At 36.1% G+C, this 16,737-nt stretch overlaps 1 protein-coding gene across 1 annotated transcript in view; it reads left to right on the top strand.

The window, feature by feature from the left end:
* csmd3b (CUB and Sushi multiple domains 3b) overlaps positions 1-16,737 on the top strand; it is a 521,564-nt gene that overhangs the window by 231,185 nt on the left and 273,642 nt on the right. Inside the window, 1 exon segment of the mRNA XM_048201776.1 lies at positions 13,545-13,657. Within this exon segment, the coding sequence (XP_048057733.1) occupies positions 13,545-13,657 (113 nt within the window).

The following is a 16,737-nucleotide window of genomic DNA, read 5'->3' as shown; positions in this document are numbered from 1 at the left end:
CAAGCATTCTTCATTCCTGTTCATATCATCGGTATTTTCCAACCCTCCACCCTCACCCCCAACCCCAATACGTTGAGCATGATTGTGCACAAAAATCACCTTGCAGTTTGGACAGTGTAAGGCCCTTCCCACTGTGCTGAGATGGATAAAATATGGCTCCCACAATGCCATGGGGTGAAAAGGCCTTGACTCCATGTAGCGGAGAACAAGGGGAGAGTGCAATACAAAGGGGAGGAGGGAGGGAGGAGTGTAGGGAAGGAGGGCTGCTCTGCCACAGAAGGAGTGCCCGTGGAGAACACTGATTACTTACTTTCAAAACATCAGTTTGATGGAGAGACGCGAGCAGCTTCCCAGCGGCCTCTCATTCGTCTGGGCTACGGCTGCCCATGATTGATGAGGCGACCGCTGGTGTGAGACCCATGCTGTAGAGCCCGCTTTCATCTCGCTCCCTCTCTCCATTGCTCTGCCATGCTTTTCTCTCCTTTTTCTCTTTCCTTGTCTTGCACCATGGGACTGCAGGTATGCGGGATGTTGATGAAGTTTCAGAAAGAGTAATATGTGTTCATTTCTGTGTGTGGCAGTAGCGATTGCTGTGTTATTTCAACACAATCTCATGGCAGTTCGTACCTATTTTACGATGTGGTGAATTGGTGGCTAATTGGTATGAATCTCGTACGTTTTCGTACGATCTGCTTACGCTCCTGTGATGAGTATGTTTAGGGGTGGACTTTTATGCTTACTTTTTACCTAAAAATCATATGTTTTTGTATGGCTTACATCGTACAAATTCATACGAAATCGCCACCTCGTAACAGTTACGTTTTCCCATGAGATCAAGTTGGCTATTTAAAACTTGTTCTCAAACTACTGGTAAACAGTAAAGTGACATTAAGCAATGCTTCACACAAAAATATAATATTTTTGAATACATTTTTATATAGTATCATTCAAAAGTAAATAATATTAAATCTGTGTTCACAAGACTTTGGGTATTGGAGGTTGTAGAGTTTTTGCTTCAAAATGATGTAAAAATCATCCTGCCTACTCGTTCATATAAAACAATATATTGATTTACATTTTTTAAGACACTTTTTGTCAAGAAACACAGTATGCGTGGAGGCGTGAATCATCATGAATAATGCTGTGATTCACACCTGAGAAGACAAAAGATTTGCATAATGAGCTGTAATGACCTGCATAATGAGGCCTTTCAGTCAGGTAGGCTATGTGAAAAAACCCTCTGTGAACATGTCTCAAGCTCATCATGGTGTATATCAAACATACAGAAAAAACAGCAATACTGTGAAATATTATTACAATTTAAAATAATGGTTTTCTATTATATACTTTAAAATATAATGTATTTCTGTGATGCAAAGTGTCTGAACAATTATGTTACTTCTATGGCATTTCATATAGCCTTTTAGCTTAAAAGCATGCACATTTGGAGAAATATTGATGGATTCTCATGTTTATGTCAATTTTCTATACAGAGGAGTAATATTTATTCAATATTTATTGTCGTCACTATGAGCGCTGGATACCGTGTTTTCAATTCATACTTGCAGCCGGAGGGTGCTCTGTACACCTTTAGTCCACAAATTAATCTAAAGAAGAACAGGCCATGTGACATTCCAGGAACTAACTGAGGCTTCCAGAGAACACTATAGTCATGGCTTTAACAATCATACGTCGCCATGCCAATGCTTTGGCGACGCAGCGTCTCGTTCCACTCTCAGGGAACCATGGTTACATAAGTAACCTGAGACGTTTTCTATCTATTCATTTTTAGCATAATTACTCACATGATCCTTCAGAAATCATTCTAATATGCTGATTTGCTGCTCGAGAAAAACATTTCTGATTATTAGCAATGTTAAAAATAGTTGTGCAGCTTCAAATTTTTGTGAAAACTGATCTATTTTTTTCAATATTCTTTAATGAATAGAAAGGATTTATTTGAAATCTAAATATTTTGTAACATTTACTTTCACTTTTTATCAATGTAATGCATCCTTGTTGAATAAATATCTTAATTTCTTTTAAAATATAGATAGATAGATAGATAGATAGATAGATAGATAGATAGATAGATAGATAGATAGGGTGAAGCTCTCATCCAATTTTAAACCATTTGCCAATGGTTTTTGTAAGTTGTGTGTGTGTGTGTGTGTGTGTGTGTGTGTGTGTGTGTGTGTGTGTGTGTGTGTGTGCACCAAAAAGAAGAGGGTCTCTATGTTAGTGCTGCCACCTGTCTTAATTAGCATCTAGGCAATTAAGACAGATTCCTTGATTAAGGAACAAGCTAACGGCTGTCATTTGCTAATAATGAATCTCTCCTAATTTTGCACAGAAGCACTGAGAGCTATTGATCTGAGAACGGGATGTGACTCGCATGGCAAAAGCTTAAAAGCTCGCCAAGTCCATTATGGTCAATGACGATGCACTCTTATTTTTTCTTGCCTCGTGAGAAGGCTTTCTCCCTTTTGTCTCAATCCCCCTTTTTGAAGTTTTTTTAGAGAAGTCGATGTGTTTTGAAGCCACATTTCAGTGTCTGGTGTCTGAGCATGCTCTGTAGCTCCTTGTGTCTTTTGCTGCTTTTATTGATTTCACTGGGTCATTCACATCATTCAAATGCATCTCAGCTTTAAACCACTTCTAAAATCTCACACACCCACACTACATTAGATCTGCTATATAATCTTGTTCGATTTGTGGCACAAGTTGGGGTGTAATTTTGTCCAATTTAGTGTTTATCTGCTGTACCTTTCCTTGCTGGGTGTCTGAGGCAAGTTTAAAATTGTTTCTGTTAGTATTAGATTTGTAATGTAATTTCCTAACCAGGGTAAGCAATATTTCCGTCCACACTGAAAGCAAAAAAGGTACAAAAGCTGTTACTTGCATGGTATCCTTTCAAAAATACAATTTAGGTACACATATGTACCTTTAAGATACTGTTATGCACCGTTTAGGGGGAAATAAGGTACAAATGTGTACCTTTTGAAAGTTTGACCAACCCTTTGTCAGGTTTTTTATTTTTTTTTTTTCCCTGAGATTGAACAAAATCACAGGCAATTATGAATTGCCGTTATCCTCCCTATCTAGTACACTGACTGACAGTTATCTCACATTGAGGACCTTTCTGAATGCAGAGATAAAGTTCCTTGTAGTGTATTGTGAATGCAGCCTCTACCTCTTTCTCCTCTTATTAAACCTTTATCTTGCTCTTTTCTGACTTTTTTGTGTTTTTTTGGTACATCTTGTCCACTCCCACACATCTCAAACTCTCTCACTTATTCATTTCCTTTTGCCATTCAGCTGGCATTGGCAGGGTGTCTGGATCCTCTAATAAGTAGTGAAATGTCTTAAATTCATCATAAATATCCCATATAACCAGGGCTTGACATTAACCCCCGCCAAATGCAGTGGATTTCAGCAGTGGCATGTAACACAGTCACTTCAACTAGCCAATTTGGTGGGTCGAATTTTATAGGCCTTTTAAAATGGCATCTGAAATAAACTAATAAACTAATTAAAAACATAATGATGAATATTGTTGCTGTAGGGCTTGAATTCTGGCGTGGGATTGCACGTATTGCGCATTATTTTACTCATACTCTGACATTTTGTGCTCACACCCAAAGTGTATGTACATAAAGCCGCCTCTCAGTAATAAATCGAGTTTTGTTTTTTGTTTTTTGTTTTTTTTGCTGCTTATTGCACTTAAACAGTCAAATACACACAAAACAATGTCAGAATGTCAGTCTTGGTCAGTATTCACATAAACACAGTCAGTTTTGTTTTAAACTGTTGAGAAAGTAAACGCATGTGTAACAGTATAATGGATCCGTGTGTCAGGTCTTAAAGTGACAGCAGCCTAATATATCTGCTGCCAAATTATGAGATAATATTAAAAATATATATATATGGCAGTTTTTTTCCCCATGGTATCAATGTCAAAATTGTGGCTAGTGAAAATGCTGAGTGGCTAGTAACTTTGGAAAAACCACTAGCCACAGTGGCTGGTGAGCAAAAGTTTCAAGCCTGGATATAACAGAAAAAAAGTCTTATTTTTGTTAGCAAAGACCTTAATTTTAGTCTCTCTTTAAACCATGCTTATTCTATATATTGTCATATGGCAGAAATACAGATAATTGGATCATTTGAAATTGAATAACTGGACTTAGTCGAGCTGTATATATACAGACATACATATTTATCAGTTCTCTTTAACCTGAGGACAAATGTTTTTAAAAGGATTGTGTGACCTGTTAAATTCAGCATTCACCACATATACATATTCTTACACAATATCTTTAATTTGCCCAAAATAAAACAGGTAATTATCTCCAAGCAGACCTTTCTTGTGCCTGTCTTGATCTCAAGAAATAATTGTTTCAAGAAAACATGAAATATGTTAATGTTATTATAGATTTTGGAAGACTTTATATTTAAATACATCCGAAGAGTCATTTAAAGTAAAAAATAATTTCCATTTGTTAATATTCTTCCAAGAAAATATAACTGACATTAACTGTCATTAAATACAGTATAGACTAGGGGTGTGACGAGACAGGTATCTCACGAGACAGCAGACTCGAGATTGAGTTCACGAGACGAGACGATTTTCACACACTATTTTTAAGAAATCCTCAATGGCGAAATACATGTTGAGAAAAAATATTCTGCAGGTGTCTTTAAAATGTTTTAACTAATCATCTCGTAATGAATGTCATTTCAGTTCTACTTTCTTAGTATGAATTATCATATGCAGTAAAAGACAACAATACTCAAGTACTGTAAAAGGTTTGCCACTAACTCAACTGACTGACTTCTCTTCTGTATGATTTCAGTCTCTTCAGACCTTACTGTACATGATTTATGAGCTTCTACAACTTTTGACCTCCTAACTGAACTCCTTTCCACAAACTGATCATAAAAACAGTATAAATAAAAATGGTAACACTTTACAATAAGGTCTCATTTATTAACATTAATTAACCAACATCAACTAACAATGAGCAATATATTTGCTACAGTATTTATTAATCTTTGTTTATGTTAGTTAATAAAAATAGTCAATTATTGTTAGTTCATGATAGTTCACAGTGCATTAACTAATGTTAACAAATGAAACCTTACTGTTTGTGCTTAACAAGATTAAGAGAAAACTGTTATTCATTTTTTTTTATGGTAACACTTTACAATAAGTGCAACCAAAGTGCAAATAAGACCTCATTTTTCTTTGGTACAGAGCTAAGAGATGGTTACAACTACGCTGCCCAACCAAAAATAGCTTTCATATTGAGAGATATTTGCATGCATCAGGGATCCGCTTTCAAAATGCGGGGTATTTACATCACGTTTGAATGCGCGCTCGCGTTTACTTTCACTTTTAGCGATCGCGCGTAACTCTGTAAATATGGAGCGGTGGCAACCGTTATCCAACTGAATTAAATGTTTTTTTATTTAAAATATTTATTTATTCAAAACGACAGTGGAGGCGTAATGTAAACGAAGCTGTGGCATAATCTTTCCTAATCATCCTAACACTCTGTCATGGCAACAACATCACGAGACTACTTTTCGCCTCGACGAGAAATCTCGTCACATATTAGTCTCGCGAGATCTCGTGCCACGAGATCTCGTGACACACCCCTAGTATAGACTATTGCAGCAGTTGTCGTTTGGTCCAAATTATTTAATAACTAACTATGACCTACAGTATCGATCTATTGACTGAAAAAGCAATACGTTCTGCAACAATATTTTTTCTTTATCATAAAATAAAATGTACACATTTTGAGCAATATTTGTTTCTAGTGCAGCTCCATATCAGCTCATTCTCTTATTTATAAACCATTTCTCCATTCCATGTGGATTAACCGCAACCACATGGTAGGATTTGCTCATTCCACTCTTTGCTCATCCATGTGTTTGATAACCTCTCCTTCTTTTTCCTGACCTTGTCTTCTGATGTGTTTTAACAAACATCTGCACACACATCCACACACACAGAGCAGACACCATGGAATGAGCTATGCTGATTAAATTACATTTATCCACGTGAAAGGGTTTATTGGCTTGCATGGAGATTTATTCAGGGGGAGAATAGGTGGTGTGGAGGAATCTGAGTTCTGCTTGTTGTGCTTGGGTTCGAACACAAATTATGTTACTGCAAAATGTACACTTTATTTAATTAAACTGTCAGGCAATTACAAATGTGGAAACGTGCATCTGAGGGACATGCATTAAGTTGTAGCTGACACTTAGCTGAGGTTTCAGTACTTTCAAAGTAGGCAACAGAGGGCTCACCTGCCAAGGGCGTGGGTGAGGTCGTCTTTTTAATTAGTTTGCATGATTGCATGAAGTATAAACAAGTTTTTGTGACCTGCTTCCATCATTTTGAGTCATTTTGACCCTCAAACACATTTTGCATTTTGGGCACTGATTAAAAACATTAAAAGCATTCTAATGATATAATTGTTTCTCCTAAGCTTTTTTTTTTTTTTTTTTTGCATTTTTCTCTAAAGATTTAAAAAAAAAAATAATTAAGATATTTTTTGACATACATAACTAGGATTTTTTTATTATTATTGTTAGTAGTAGGTTAAGTAATATAGTGCATATATTTAATAATTTATTTCCTCCATTTGTTAGCGATATGGGTAAATGTAATGTCAGGTAATATGTTGATACACAATAGCTGTGTCCCAATTCAGGGTCTACACACTTCGGAGTGCATGAAAGGGGTGGGGTTTTGGAGTGGAGGGTTGCCAGGTCTGCGCAACAAAACCATCCCAAAATTAGTGTAATCACAGCACAAGTGTAAAAGTATCCCAATCCCAGACTTGGCAACAATGAGCCGAGCGTCGTTACATGGCTAGCGGCTGTGTGACAGACAGCTGACAGTTGACGTTTGTGTGTGCATTTTAAAGTTTTATGACTTTCTATTGGGTTTTGACCATAGACTGTAAAAAAAGATGGACGACGCGACGCCGCTTCCTTCCATTGTATTGAACTGAAGCCAAAATGGGCCGATGAATGGGCGCTGACACGTTACGCAATACGTAAAAAAAAAAAAAGTTTGGAGCCTGGGCATGCGCAGAAGGAATCGTCAGTGGAGCCCGGAGGCGGAGTCGCGGTATCAAACTTCCGCCCAGACGACTGCGTCATCATTCATGTATTTTAAATAGACTATAAAAATGATATACAATTTAAAATTCTACCTATAAAATAATAGGCTATTCTGTTTCTAGAGCAATAATATTTTTGAAACAGCAAATTCAGTAGATAAAATCAATATAATATGCCACTAGAAACAACTCTAAATCGTCAGAAACGGTCCTGCCATTTTAAATCAAGTTCAACTAACGTTACAGGAGATCGATTGCTGTAATTAGAGTAAGCTATCATTAGTTTTGTCCTGCTAATTATTATTTTATACCCATAAAAATAATAAGTAACTGCCAGATAACGATCACCAGCTTTTTCCCGACATGGTTAACATTAGGTGTGTTATCTTAACTAATAACATTTATTAATTAGCTTATAACACCCATATTTAAAGGTTCAGTGATCATGTCAGATCCTGTAGGTCGGTTAGTACAGTTTACTGCTGAACAACTCATTTTGTTGGTGTTAAATAACAAAGAAATCGAAAATTAATAGATAGTTAATACATCTTCAATCTCCCCTCGAAGCTCCGACACTCCTCAGACAAGCTGTCAATCAACTTCGAATCATGATGACACGCCCCGTTTTTATAGCATCAAATTGCTAGCTAAAATCTAAATTATCACAAAAACGAACAATTGAATATATATCAGTGTGATAACAACTACCTTAAATGACCAAAACCATCTTTCAGAAAGTTTTATTTGAAGCAGAATTTATTTTTAAGTTTTCACTGAAGTCTCATTCGACTGCATTGAGAGGGCGGGGTTTATGACCTGTACTGCATCCAGCCTCCAGGGGGCGATCAAAGAGCCCGCAGCTTCACTTTTCAGGACGTATGAGACACACCCGGTTTTGACACGTTCACTGCCGACGACGATGTGACACTGGACCAAAATATGCATGGTTAAACTGTGTAATGTTAGTTTTATATCGTTAGCAAGTTAACCTTGTTTTTATTTTATGTTAAATTAAATGTTAATTTGGAAAATATATTCATTCATATTTATACATTTACTCTGTATTTAAGTCTAAATTTAAAGTACAGAACTTTAGGATTTTATTCAACTGCACTCCATCTCAGAGACAAATATTGCATTTATGAAAAACTGACGATTTGGACATCACGGATATTACAGTTTGATTGGTGAAATTGGGGCATTGCTACATTTATTTGAATTCACACCTGAACTCCTGTCGTCACTGGCGCGCAATGAACTGTGGGATATTGTAGACCGCGAAGTGTCTTGAGATCGATGCTTCACTCCACTGGGAAACGGAGAGCGTGCACTTGAAGTCGCTCTCGAATTACGTCAGCCCTCCTCGCGCCGCGGTGAATCGCACTTCAAAGGCAGCTTTTTCCCCCGTTTTCTCAAGAACCGAATCCAGTCCATTAAAATGGGTTGATATAAATATTATTTAAATGTCATTTTGTCATTTCTCTACAGTTTTTTTTAATTTAAGTTAGCAAATGCATAAGTTGTATACATATATTTGTAATGTAATTTATTTGTAAATGAGCCAGAGTAATTCTGTTAAACATTTTTTTTTATAGACATATGTTCACGTGCAAATAAAAGAGAATTGTTCTGTTCATTGTTTATTTCTTTTATGCAACTTGTAATTTTACATGTAAAATTATACGTAGGCCTATATATTTTTTTCATCATGTAAATTAAATGTTTTACATTAAATACATCGTTCTAAAGCTACATTAAAGTACCTTTTACAACTATATACAACAGAACTTAGATTTAACATCAGAAAAATAGCATAACATTTTAAATTATCAGTATATAAAACAACAAAACATATTTGTGTACACTTTCATTCGGCTGAGAAGGGAGATGCTGGTGGAGCGCATTATATAAATATATAAAAATCTGAAATATTCGAACATACAAAACAGATCTATGGTCCATTCAAATTTCTTGGTCATCACAGCTTTAAAATTCTTGCCTGTTACAAATAGTCATGCTCAGCAGGTATATTTTCAAATGTCAGTGCAATTTCTTTTAGTTAAAACAACTGACACAGTTAACATTTCATTTAACATAAAATAAAAACAAGGTTAACTTGCTAACGATATAAAACTAACATTACACAGTTTAACCATACATATTTTGGTCCAGTGTCACATCGTCGTCGGCAGTGAACGTGTCAAAACCCAATAGAAAGTCATAAAACTTTAAAATGCAACACAAACATCAACTGTCTCTGTCTGTCACACAGCCGCTAGCCATGTAACGACGCTCAGCTCATTGTTGCCACGTCTGGGATTGGGATACTTTTACACTTGTGCTGTGATTACACTACTTTTGGATGGTTTTGTTGCGCAGACCTGGCAACCCTCCACTCCAAAACCCCACCCCTTTCATGCACTTCGAAGTGCACAGCCCCTGAATTGGGACACAGCTTATGAAACATTTCAGTAAGTTACACTGTATCTCTCAACATACATTACATTAATTAATGTTTTTTCACGCAACAGGTAGTAGTAAAGCAGAAGAAATTATCAATTCAATCACACTCTGAGTTTCTGTTTGAACTGAGGCACTACAGTCAAACAGACTTTGTTTGATCAAAAATAACACTGTATTTTGATGCATTAGGACTCATTTTGATGGAGCGAATCACATGATTGGGTGAGTCTGTTCAATGGTATTCGTCATGCTAAGATTGAATAAAAGAAGTACAATGTGTCTTTCCTTAAAGTCAAAGCACATACGCTGTGTTAAACTCTAAGAAGAGAGTGGACTACTTTGTGAGTATATAGGTTATTGGCAGAAAGGGGGATAAAACTAAAACTTTTTAATGTTATGCTTTTAAAATTTAAGGGGCATTTGGCATACTTCACTTCTTAAATTAAAGCATGCTCATAAAACAGAAGAACCTAAATGGTTTTGACTCATATTTAATTTATGGTCTTTATAGTAACAGATGTTTAATTTATGGGACTCCATTTCAGATTTAAATTTAAACTCACCGAGACGTGTAAAGTCATGGACACGGAAAGGTTTATTTGTGCAAGCACTGTTGTTTTGTGATTGTGCTACTGCTTGACAAGAATGGGGACAAACATAGTCTTGCAAGTTTCATATAAGTATTGAATGCATATTTCAAAGACACATTACTAGGTTGTCAGAAAAACCAGTTGTCCCTTTGGGAGGCTGTTGGAGCTCTGTGAAATCTCATATAGTTTTTGTTTATGTGAAACCATGCAAAAGATGTCTGTGACTATGCCACAAATGTAAGGTTTTAAATGTCTAAATATTGTATTTAAAGGCCACAGGCCTATAAAAACCACTTAACATACAAAACAAAGTATATTTTACAGTACAAATGTCAAGGTATTGTTTACCTATATAATCTGTATGTTAAATTTGCGCTGTTTTGGTCGACATCCGAATCTGTTGAGTAAATAATGCTCAATAAAATGTCACCACATACTGTCGTAATGAGGTAACTTGCGAGTTGGTTTTTTTTTGTTGTTTTTTTGGTGTACTGAATCAAAATATTCAGTCAGTAGTCAGTAGGATGCATTAAATTCCCTCTGCTATCTTGTAAGGTTCTTCTGGAACATGTAGTCATTTGGAAATCGAGGTAATGGACACAGACACGCCCAGACATGTTAAGCCTTTTGATGGAATCGATTTTTGATGGAATCTGACCCTAACTTACCTTTGAAGTTAACTCCCAATTCCCAGTGCACAAACCTTGGCTGATTTTAAGTCTTTTTTTTTAAATAGGCCTATCAACCTTTTCCTTACTGTATTTTAGATTATGGCTTGCATGGGTGGATTCCGGTTTGGGGAAGTCCCATTCAAAAAGACTAAAACAAATAATTTCAAATCATAAGGTTGTGCTAATAATAATAATAATAATAATAATTTGACTGAATGGCCTGTAAAAATTCCTTCATGTTCTCATGTTCATACCTCAGGAGAATAACATAATGCTTGGTATTTTAATGTGATGTGGTATGATAAGAATATCTATGGCAAGAGATCTTTTCAATCACTGCACTCTTTTTCTTTATATTTCGCTCTAACAGTATGAAAAAGGACAACACATACTGCACATATGTGGTCTGCTCTCCCGACATATCCCATTAATAATACACTGGAATGCTCTTATCTCCCCAAATCCTCACACCTCGTTCTAGGTTTGTTTTCACATGGATGCTTTAAATGTAGTTGTCTCCCCTTTACCATTTTTAATCCCTATATGCAGTGTTTGGAATGTTTCTAAAGCAGGTAAATATAATATTTATTGTCTGTCACAATGACAGAAATCATATTTAACACATCCGTAATATTGCTGTAGAAATAATCGGGAGTTATTTATGTTTTTGAGTTATTATAAATGTTTGTAAATATAAATGTTTGTGAGTAGAATAATGTCATCTCAATTTTTTTTTTTTTAAATGCTTATTATGATCATAGATCGAACCTTTCACTGATTGTTTACAGTTCACTCCCACACTCCCATAATTCGCACAAAGCATCATGGGGCGTATAGGAAAAAGGTGGATATGAGAAGAAAAACCATGCTGCAAATAAAATTTGTCTTGCGCATATTTTGGAATATAGTAAGTAATAAAAAAAAAAATGCTGTAATGAAGAAATATTATTTCAAACATGATTTGATTAGAAACATAAGTCATATGTTGCATGGCTATATATGTAGCAATAACCAACAATACATTGTATGGGTCAAAATTATCGATTTTTCTTTTATACCAAAAATCATTAGGATATTAAGTAAAGATCATGTTCCATTAAGACATTTTGTAAATTTCCTACCATAAATATATCAAAAATGCATTACTAAGGACTTCATTTGGACAACTTTAAAGGTTATTTTCTCAATATTTAGATTTTTTTTTTTTTTTTTTTGCACCCCCAGTTTCCAGATTTTCAAATAGTTGTATCTCGGCCAAATATTGTCCTATCATAACACTGAAAGCTTATTTATTCAGCTTTCAGATGATTTTAAAAAAATGACCCTTATGACTGGTTTTGTGGTCCACGGTCACATTTATTTTTTCAGCAATTTTTATGCTTTTATTTATTTATACTTTGATATCTTTATTCAACAACATAAGTATCAAAAATATGGGATCAACTGGTTTTCTTAAAAATAAATAAATAAATCAATAAATAAATCAATAAATCAATAAATAAAAAAAAATGTGCATGTTACATCATTTTGCGAGTAATGTTGTGCTCACTGAGTGAATTTGTCATTGAATCAGCTAATTCTCTCAGAAAGGAAACAATTGAATTCTTTATGAGTGAGTCATTGAATCATTCATCTGATTCATTCAAACACTGATTCATTCAGGGTCAAACAACATTACTGTGTGATGCTTGAAGACACCGAGGTTGTTTGACTCCGTTTGGATATATTTTCATGTTCGGACCAAAAACAGACAAAGTAACTGAAAAAGCTGTCTCTGTAATGTAAGTTAACCAATATTAACGTATTGTTTGTTAAACTGCTGTTCACGCTGTGAACAGGAAAACTGTTTACAAACAGTCGTTATTTTTACAGTTCTGTGTGGTGACAGTAGTCGGGCAGAGATTGCACACTTTACCTATGAGTTTAACCAAAAGAACCTATACAGAGTGTGTGTGCATGTGTGTGTGTGGGAGGGAAAGAGAGAGAGAGACAGAGACAGAAAGATAACAGTAATGATATGGCTCCGCTCCAGCCTGTGAAGGCCATTAAAGTGTGATTCATGTGGCCATGTCCTTTAATGACATCTCCAGTTAGTCATCAATAAAGTGAGACAGATGTAGGATGAAGATGGAGCATTTTGATGGGTGGAGGGTTGGGGTTAGAATGACCTCTGTCCTCTGTTGCAGCGCCACGCTGATTCACGACACACTGCACGCGTGCACACACACACACACACACAATGTTTTTTACTTGTCAACATTTTCAGTATGTGTGCACCGCCCCTCAAAAGCGTCCAGGGAGCATGCTGGCCGTATCTGGCCCGGCGTGCGCTCCATGAGTAATGGTGGACTAAGTGTTAAGGTGCTTGTACTCTGTTAAATGTCCCCAGTGCCATGCCTCAAAATGTCAAAGTATTAGATCACTGACCTTGGTAGTATATTATGAGCTTTCAGAAAGTTTTATACTTCAGAAGATAAAATATTGACTATCCAAACATCCACTTTTACGGCCTAAACAGACAGATCATTTAAACTCATTTTGACAGTGCTATCTGTCATTGTTCATCTACAGAACGTGAGTTTAGACAGATGCCACGTTCTTATAAATGTTTTTTTTTTTGTTGTCGTTTTTAACGGGAGACGTTCCGTAACAAATGTAAAGAGCTTTCCTTCATGTGTTTACAGGCTATCCGGAATGAATGTCCCATCTCCTATTGTTAGCAACAAGAACTGGCTGAGGTTACACTTTGTTACTGACAGCAACCATCGATACAAAGGCTTCAGCGCCCATTATCAAGGTAAGCTGCTCGCTTTGTCATTGCAAGTGCATGGTTTCCATCTTGCTCCTATGAACACTGTAATGAAAGTCTATTAGACTGTCCTCTCTGGATAATTAATTATATGATTAATTATCTTTGATTTGAGTTATTTTTGTTGCATTAAAGTTGCAAATCAAAAAATAAGTATAAACACATTTTGGTATTAATTATCATTTTGTTCCAGATGTCTAATTAAGTTAAGCATGAGAAATATATTTCAAAACTGTATTGATTGTCATTGACTTCAGCTCACCCGGCTATTTTTGCAATAACTTTCAACATTCGGACTCAGAAAAGTGTTGTTTTTGTTGCCAATGCTTGAATGCCTCTTTCCTTTTTTTCAGTTGATTTGTTTTGTTTTGTGCCGTTTCTCCAAACTAACTCATATTTCAACAACAAATCACATTTTGTCTTTTTTGAAAGTAGCTATCTTTTTGCTTCTCTCATAAAAGCTCAAATGTAATAAAATGGTGGGGGTGGAAAGAAAGAACGGCGAAAAGCGAGCCGCTTTTAAGTTTATGCTTTGACAGGTCATCCATAGCCATAATTTTCTCATGTGCTTGGCTGCGTACTGTGTTTGTGAACTACTTACACACATTTACCATAAACCCGATTCCAATGTCTACACAACCATTCACAGCTCGAGCTGTTCTGTAAAGGTCTGGAGTGAAATATGAAATTGTTTGCCAACCCTTACATATCTGTGCTATTATCTTACTGAAGTGTTGGATTTTATATGGAAATTCATATACGAAGTCTTTTAGATCTTTTGGATCAATTTTTGTGAGTCTTAAGTTAAAAAAGAACTCATTTACATGATGCTACAACATTAAATTACATCATAGACCAGATATGCAAGTTGTTTAATCGACCTGTTGGTATGAGCATCTCTTTCCAGGTCAGAGTGAAATGCTTTGCGTGACTTGAGAGATTTTTGTGAGGTCAGTCTGCTTCTATGTCCATTCCTCTAAATAGACATGCAATCATCTTGGATAACTGAAAATGTGAGCAGAAGTTTGGCTATAGGATTGGATTTGTTTGATTTGTGCAAGATCCAAGAGTGCTGATTAGAAGCTTGCTGCATTGAATTGAGCTGGCATGTTTTTTGACTGTGAAATAGCAGGTACTCGCTGCATCGCCAGGACAAGTGACCGGGTTCAAAAAGCAACATCTGCACTGCGCTTCAGGACACAGCCCGGCAAAATCCAATTTAGGCCACTGATTCATCTGAAAGAGATGCCATCAGAATGGAAGCCCATTCCATTTCGGCCCTCTCCACTCTTATTCACATTAACCAGCTGTTGCTGGTTCAAGATGCCAGTTGATGGCAACGCTCATCTGCAGAAAATAAAGCTGCTATTGGCAGGGCTGTTTGGCTTCAGAATACACAGACTTCCCAGGTCTCCATCTGAGAAACTCGGCGACCAGTCTAGGAGCTTGTTGCCAGTGAACCAGTAAAAAAAGGGTGGATGACGTGTTTAATTATAGTTTTAATGTGACTCCCTACAGCTATCCCTACAGCTATCCTGTATTTCCTGTGAATGACTTCTGATTCATTAGCCGCTATAGGTAAATAACTAGAAGATTAATATCAAAGTGTAGTAAACTGTAAAGCCATTTGTGCTACAAACCAGTGTTTATAATTACTACAGTACATTAAAATAATATAATAGGAAAAATACCAGTTTGCAATATAAAGCAGCATAACAAGGCTGTTTTGTACATCTAAAAATAACTGGAAGGCGGTTGACGCCAGAATTTACAAATGCTGGATACTCCGCAAATTAATGTAGTAATTGTTTCTGTTATTGACGGAAAGGTTTTCTGATACAACATTCATTCATTTAGCATACTTTTTAATTTTTAATTGTTTTATCTAAAGGGTCGTAGAAATGAGAATAGTGCATATGGTTTTAAGAGAACGGTACAACCGATAAAGTAAAATTTTAAAGGGTTAGTTCACCCAAAAATGAAAATTCTGTCATTAATTACTCACCCTCATGTCGTTCCACACCCATAAGACCTTCATTCATCTTTGGAATACAAATTAAGATATTTTTGATGAAATGCGAGAGCTATAGACAGCAATATAACCACCATTTTCAAGGTCCAGAAAGGTACTAAAGACATATTTTAAAACAGTTGACGTGACTGCAGTGGTTTAACCTTAATGTTATGAAGTGAGAAGCAATACAATTTTGTGCGCAAAAACAAAACAAAAATAATAATCTCTTCTGGGTAGTGTAGATAGTTAGTAGGGATGTACCGGTTATTGGCCGATAAAGCACTTATTTTCGCTATCAGTCATCAGCCAATTGTTTAACAACAGCCGTTTTTACATTTTGACACTCTTAAACGTGACGTGACAGATCACTGTAACTCCTTAGTTCAAGCGGCACGATTCATTTGAGTCATCTCTTCCTCTTTACTACAAGTTACAGCATGAAAAAACGTGCATGAACATCAGAAGGTATGTTGAACGATACAGCACAACTTACCGAAATGTATCATGTAATCACTCAATCAACAGCTTGTGAAATAAAACAGCTTGTGAACAATATTTCACTTAAAGGGATCGTTCACCCAAAAATGAAAATTTGATGTTTATCTGCTTACCCCCAGTACATCCAAGATGTAGGTGAATTTGTTTCTTCAGTCGAACGCAAATTATGATTTTTAACTGCAACCGCTGCCATCTGTCAGTCAAATAATAGCAGTGGATGGGAACTTCTACTGTAACAGTAAATAAAACTTGCTTAGACAAATCCAAATTAAACCCTGCGGCTCGTGACGACACATTGATGTCCTAAGACACGAAGCGATCGGTTTGTGTGAGAAAACGAACAGTATTTATATCATTTTTTACCTCTAATACACCACTATGTCCAACTTCGTTCAGCATCCTGTTAGTAAGGTCAAAAAACCCGCTCTGCTGACGGAAGTGATGTATTAGAGGTAAAAAATGATATAAATACTGTTCGGTTTCTTGCACAAACCGATCGTTTCGTGTCTTAGGACATCAATGTGTCGTCACGAGCCGCAGGGTTTAATTAGGATTT

Source organism: Megalobrama amblycephala, linkage group LG9 (assembly GCF_018812025.1).
Source record: "Megalobrama amblycephala isolate DHTTF-2021 linkage group LG9, ASM1881202v1, whole genome shotgun sequence".
Taxonomy (NCBI): Eukaryota; Metazoa; Chordata; class Actinopteri; order Cypriniformes; family Xenocyprididae; genus Megalobrama; species Megalobrama amblycephala.
Note: the sequence above shows the minus strand (reverse complement) of the source record. Positions and strands in the feature narration are given on the sequence as shown.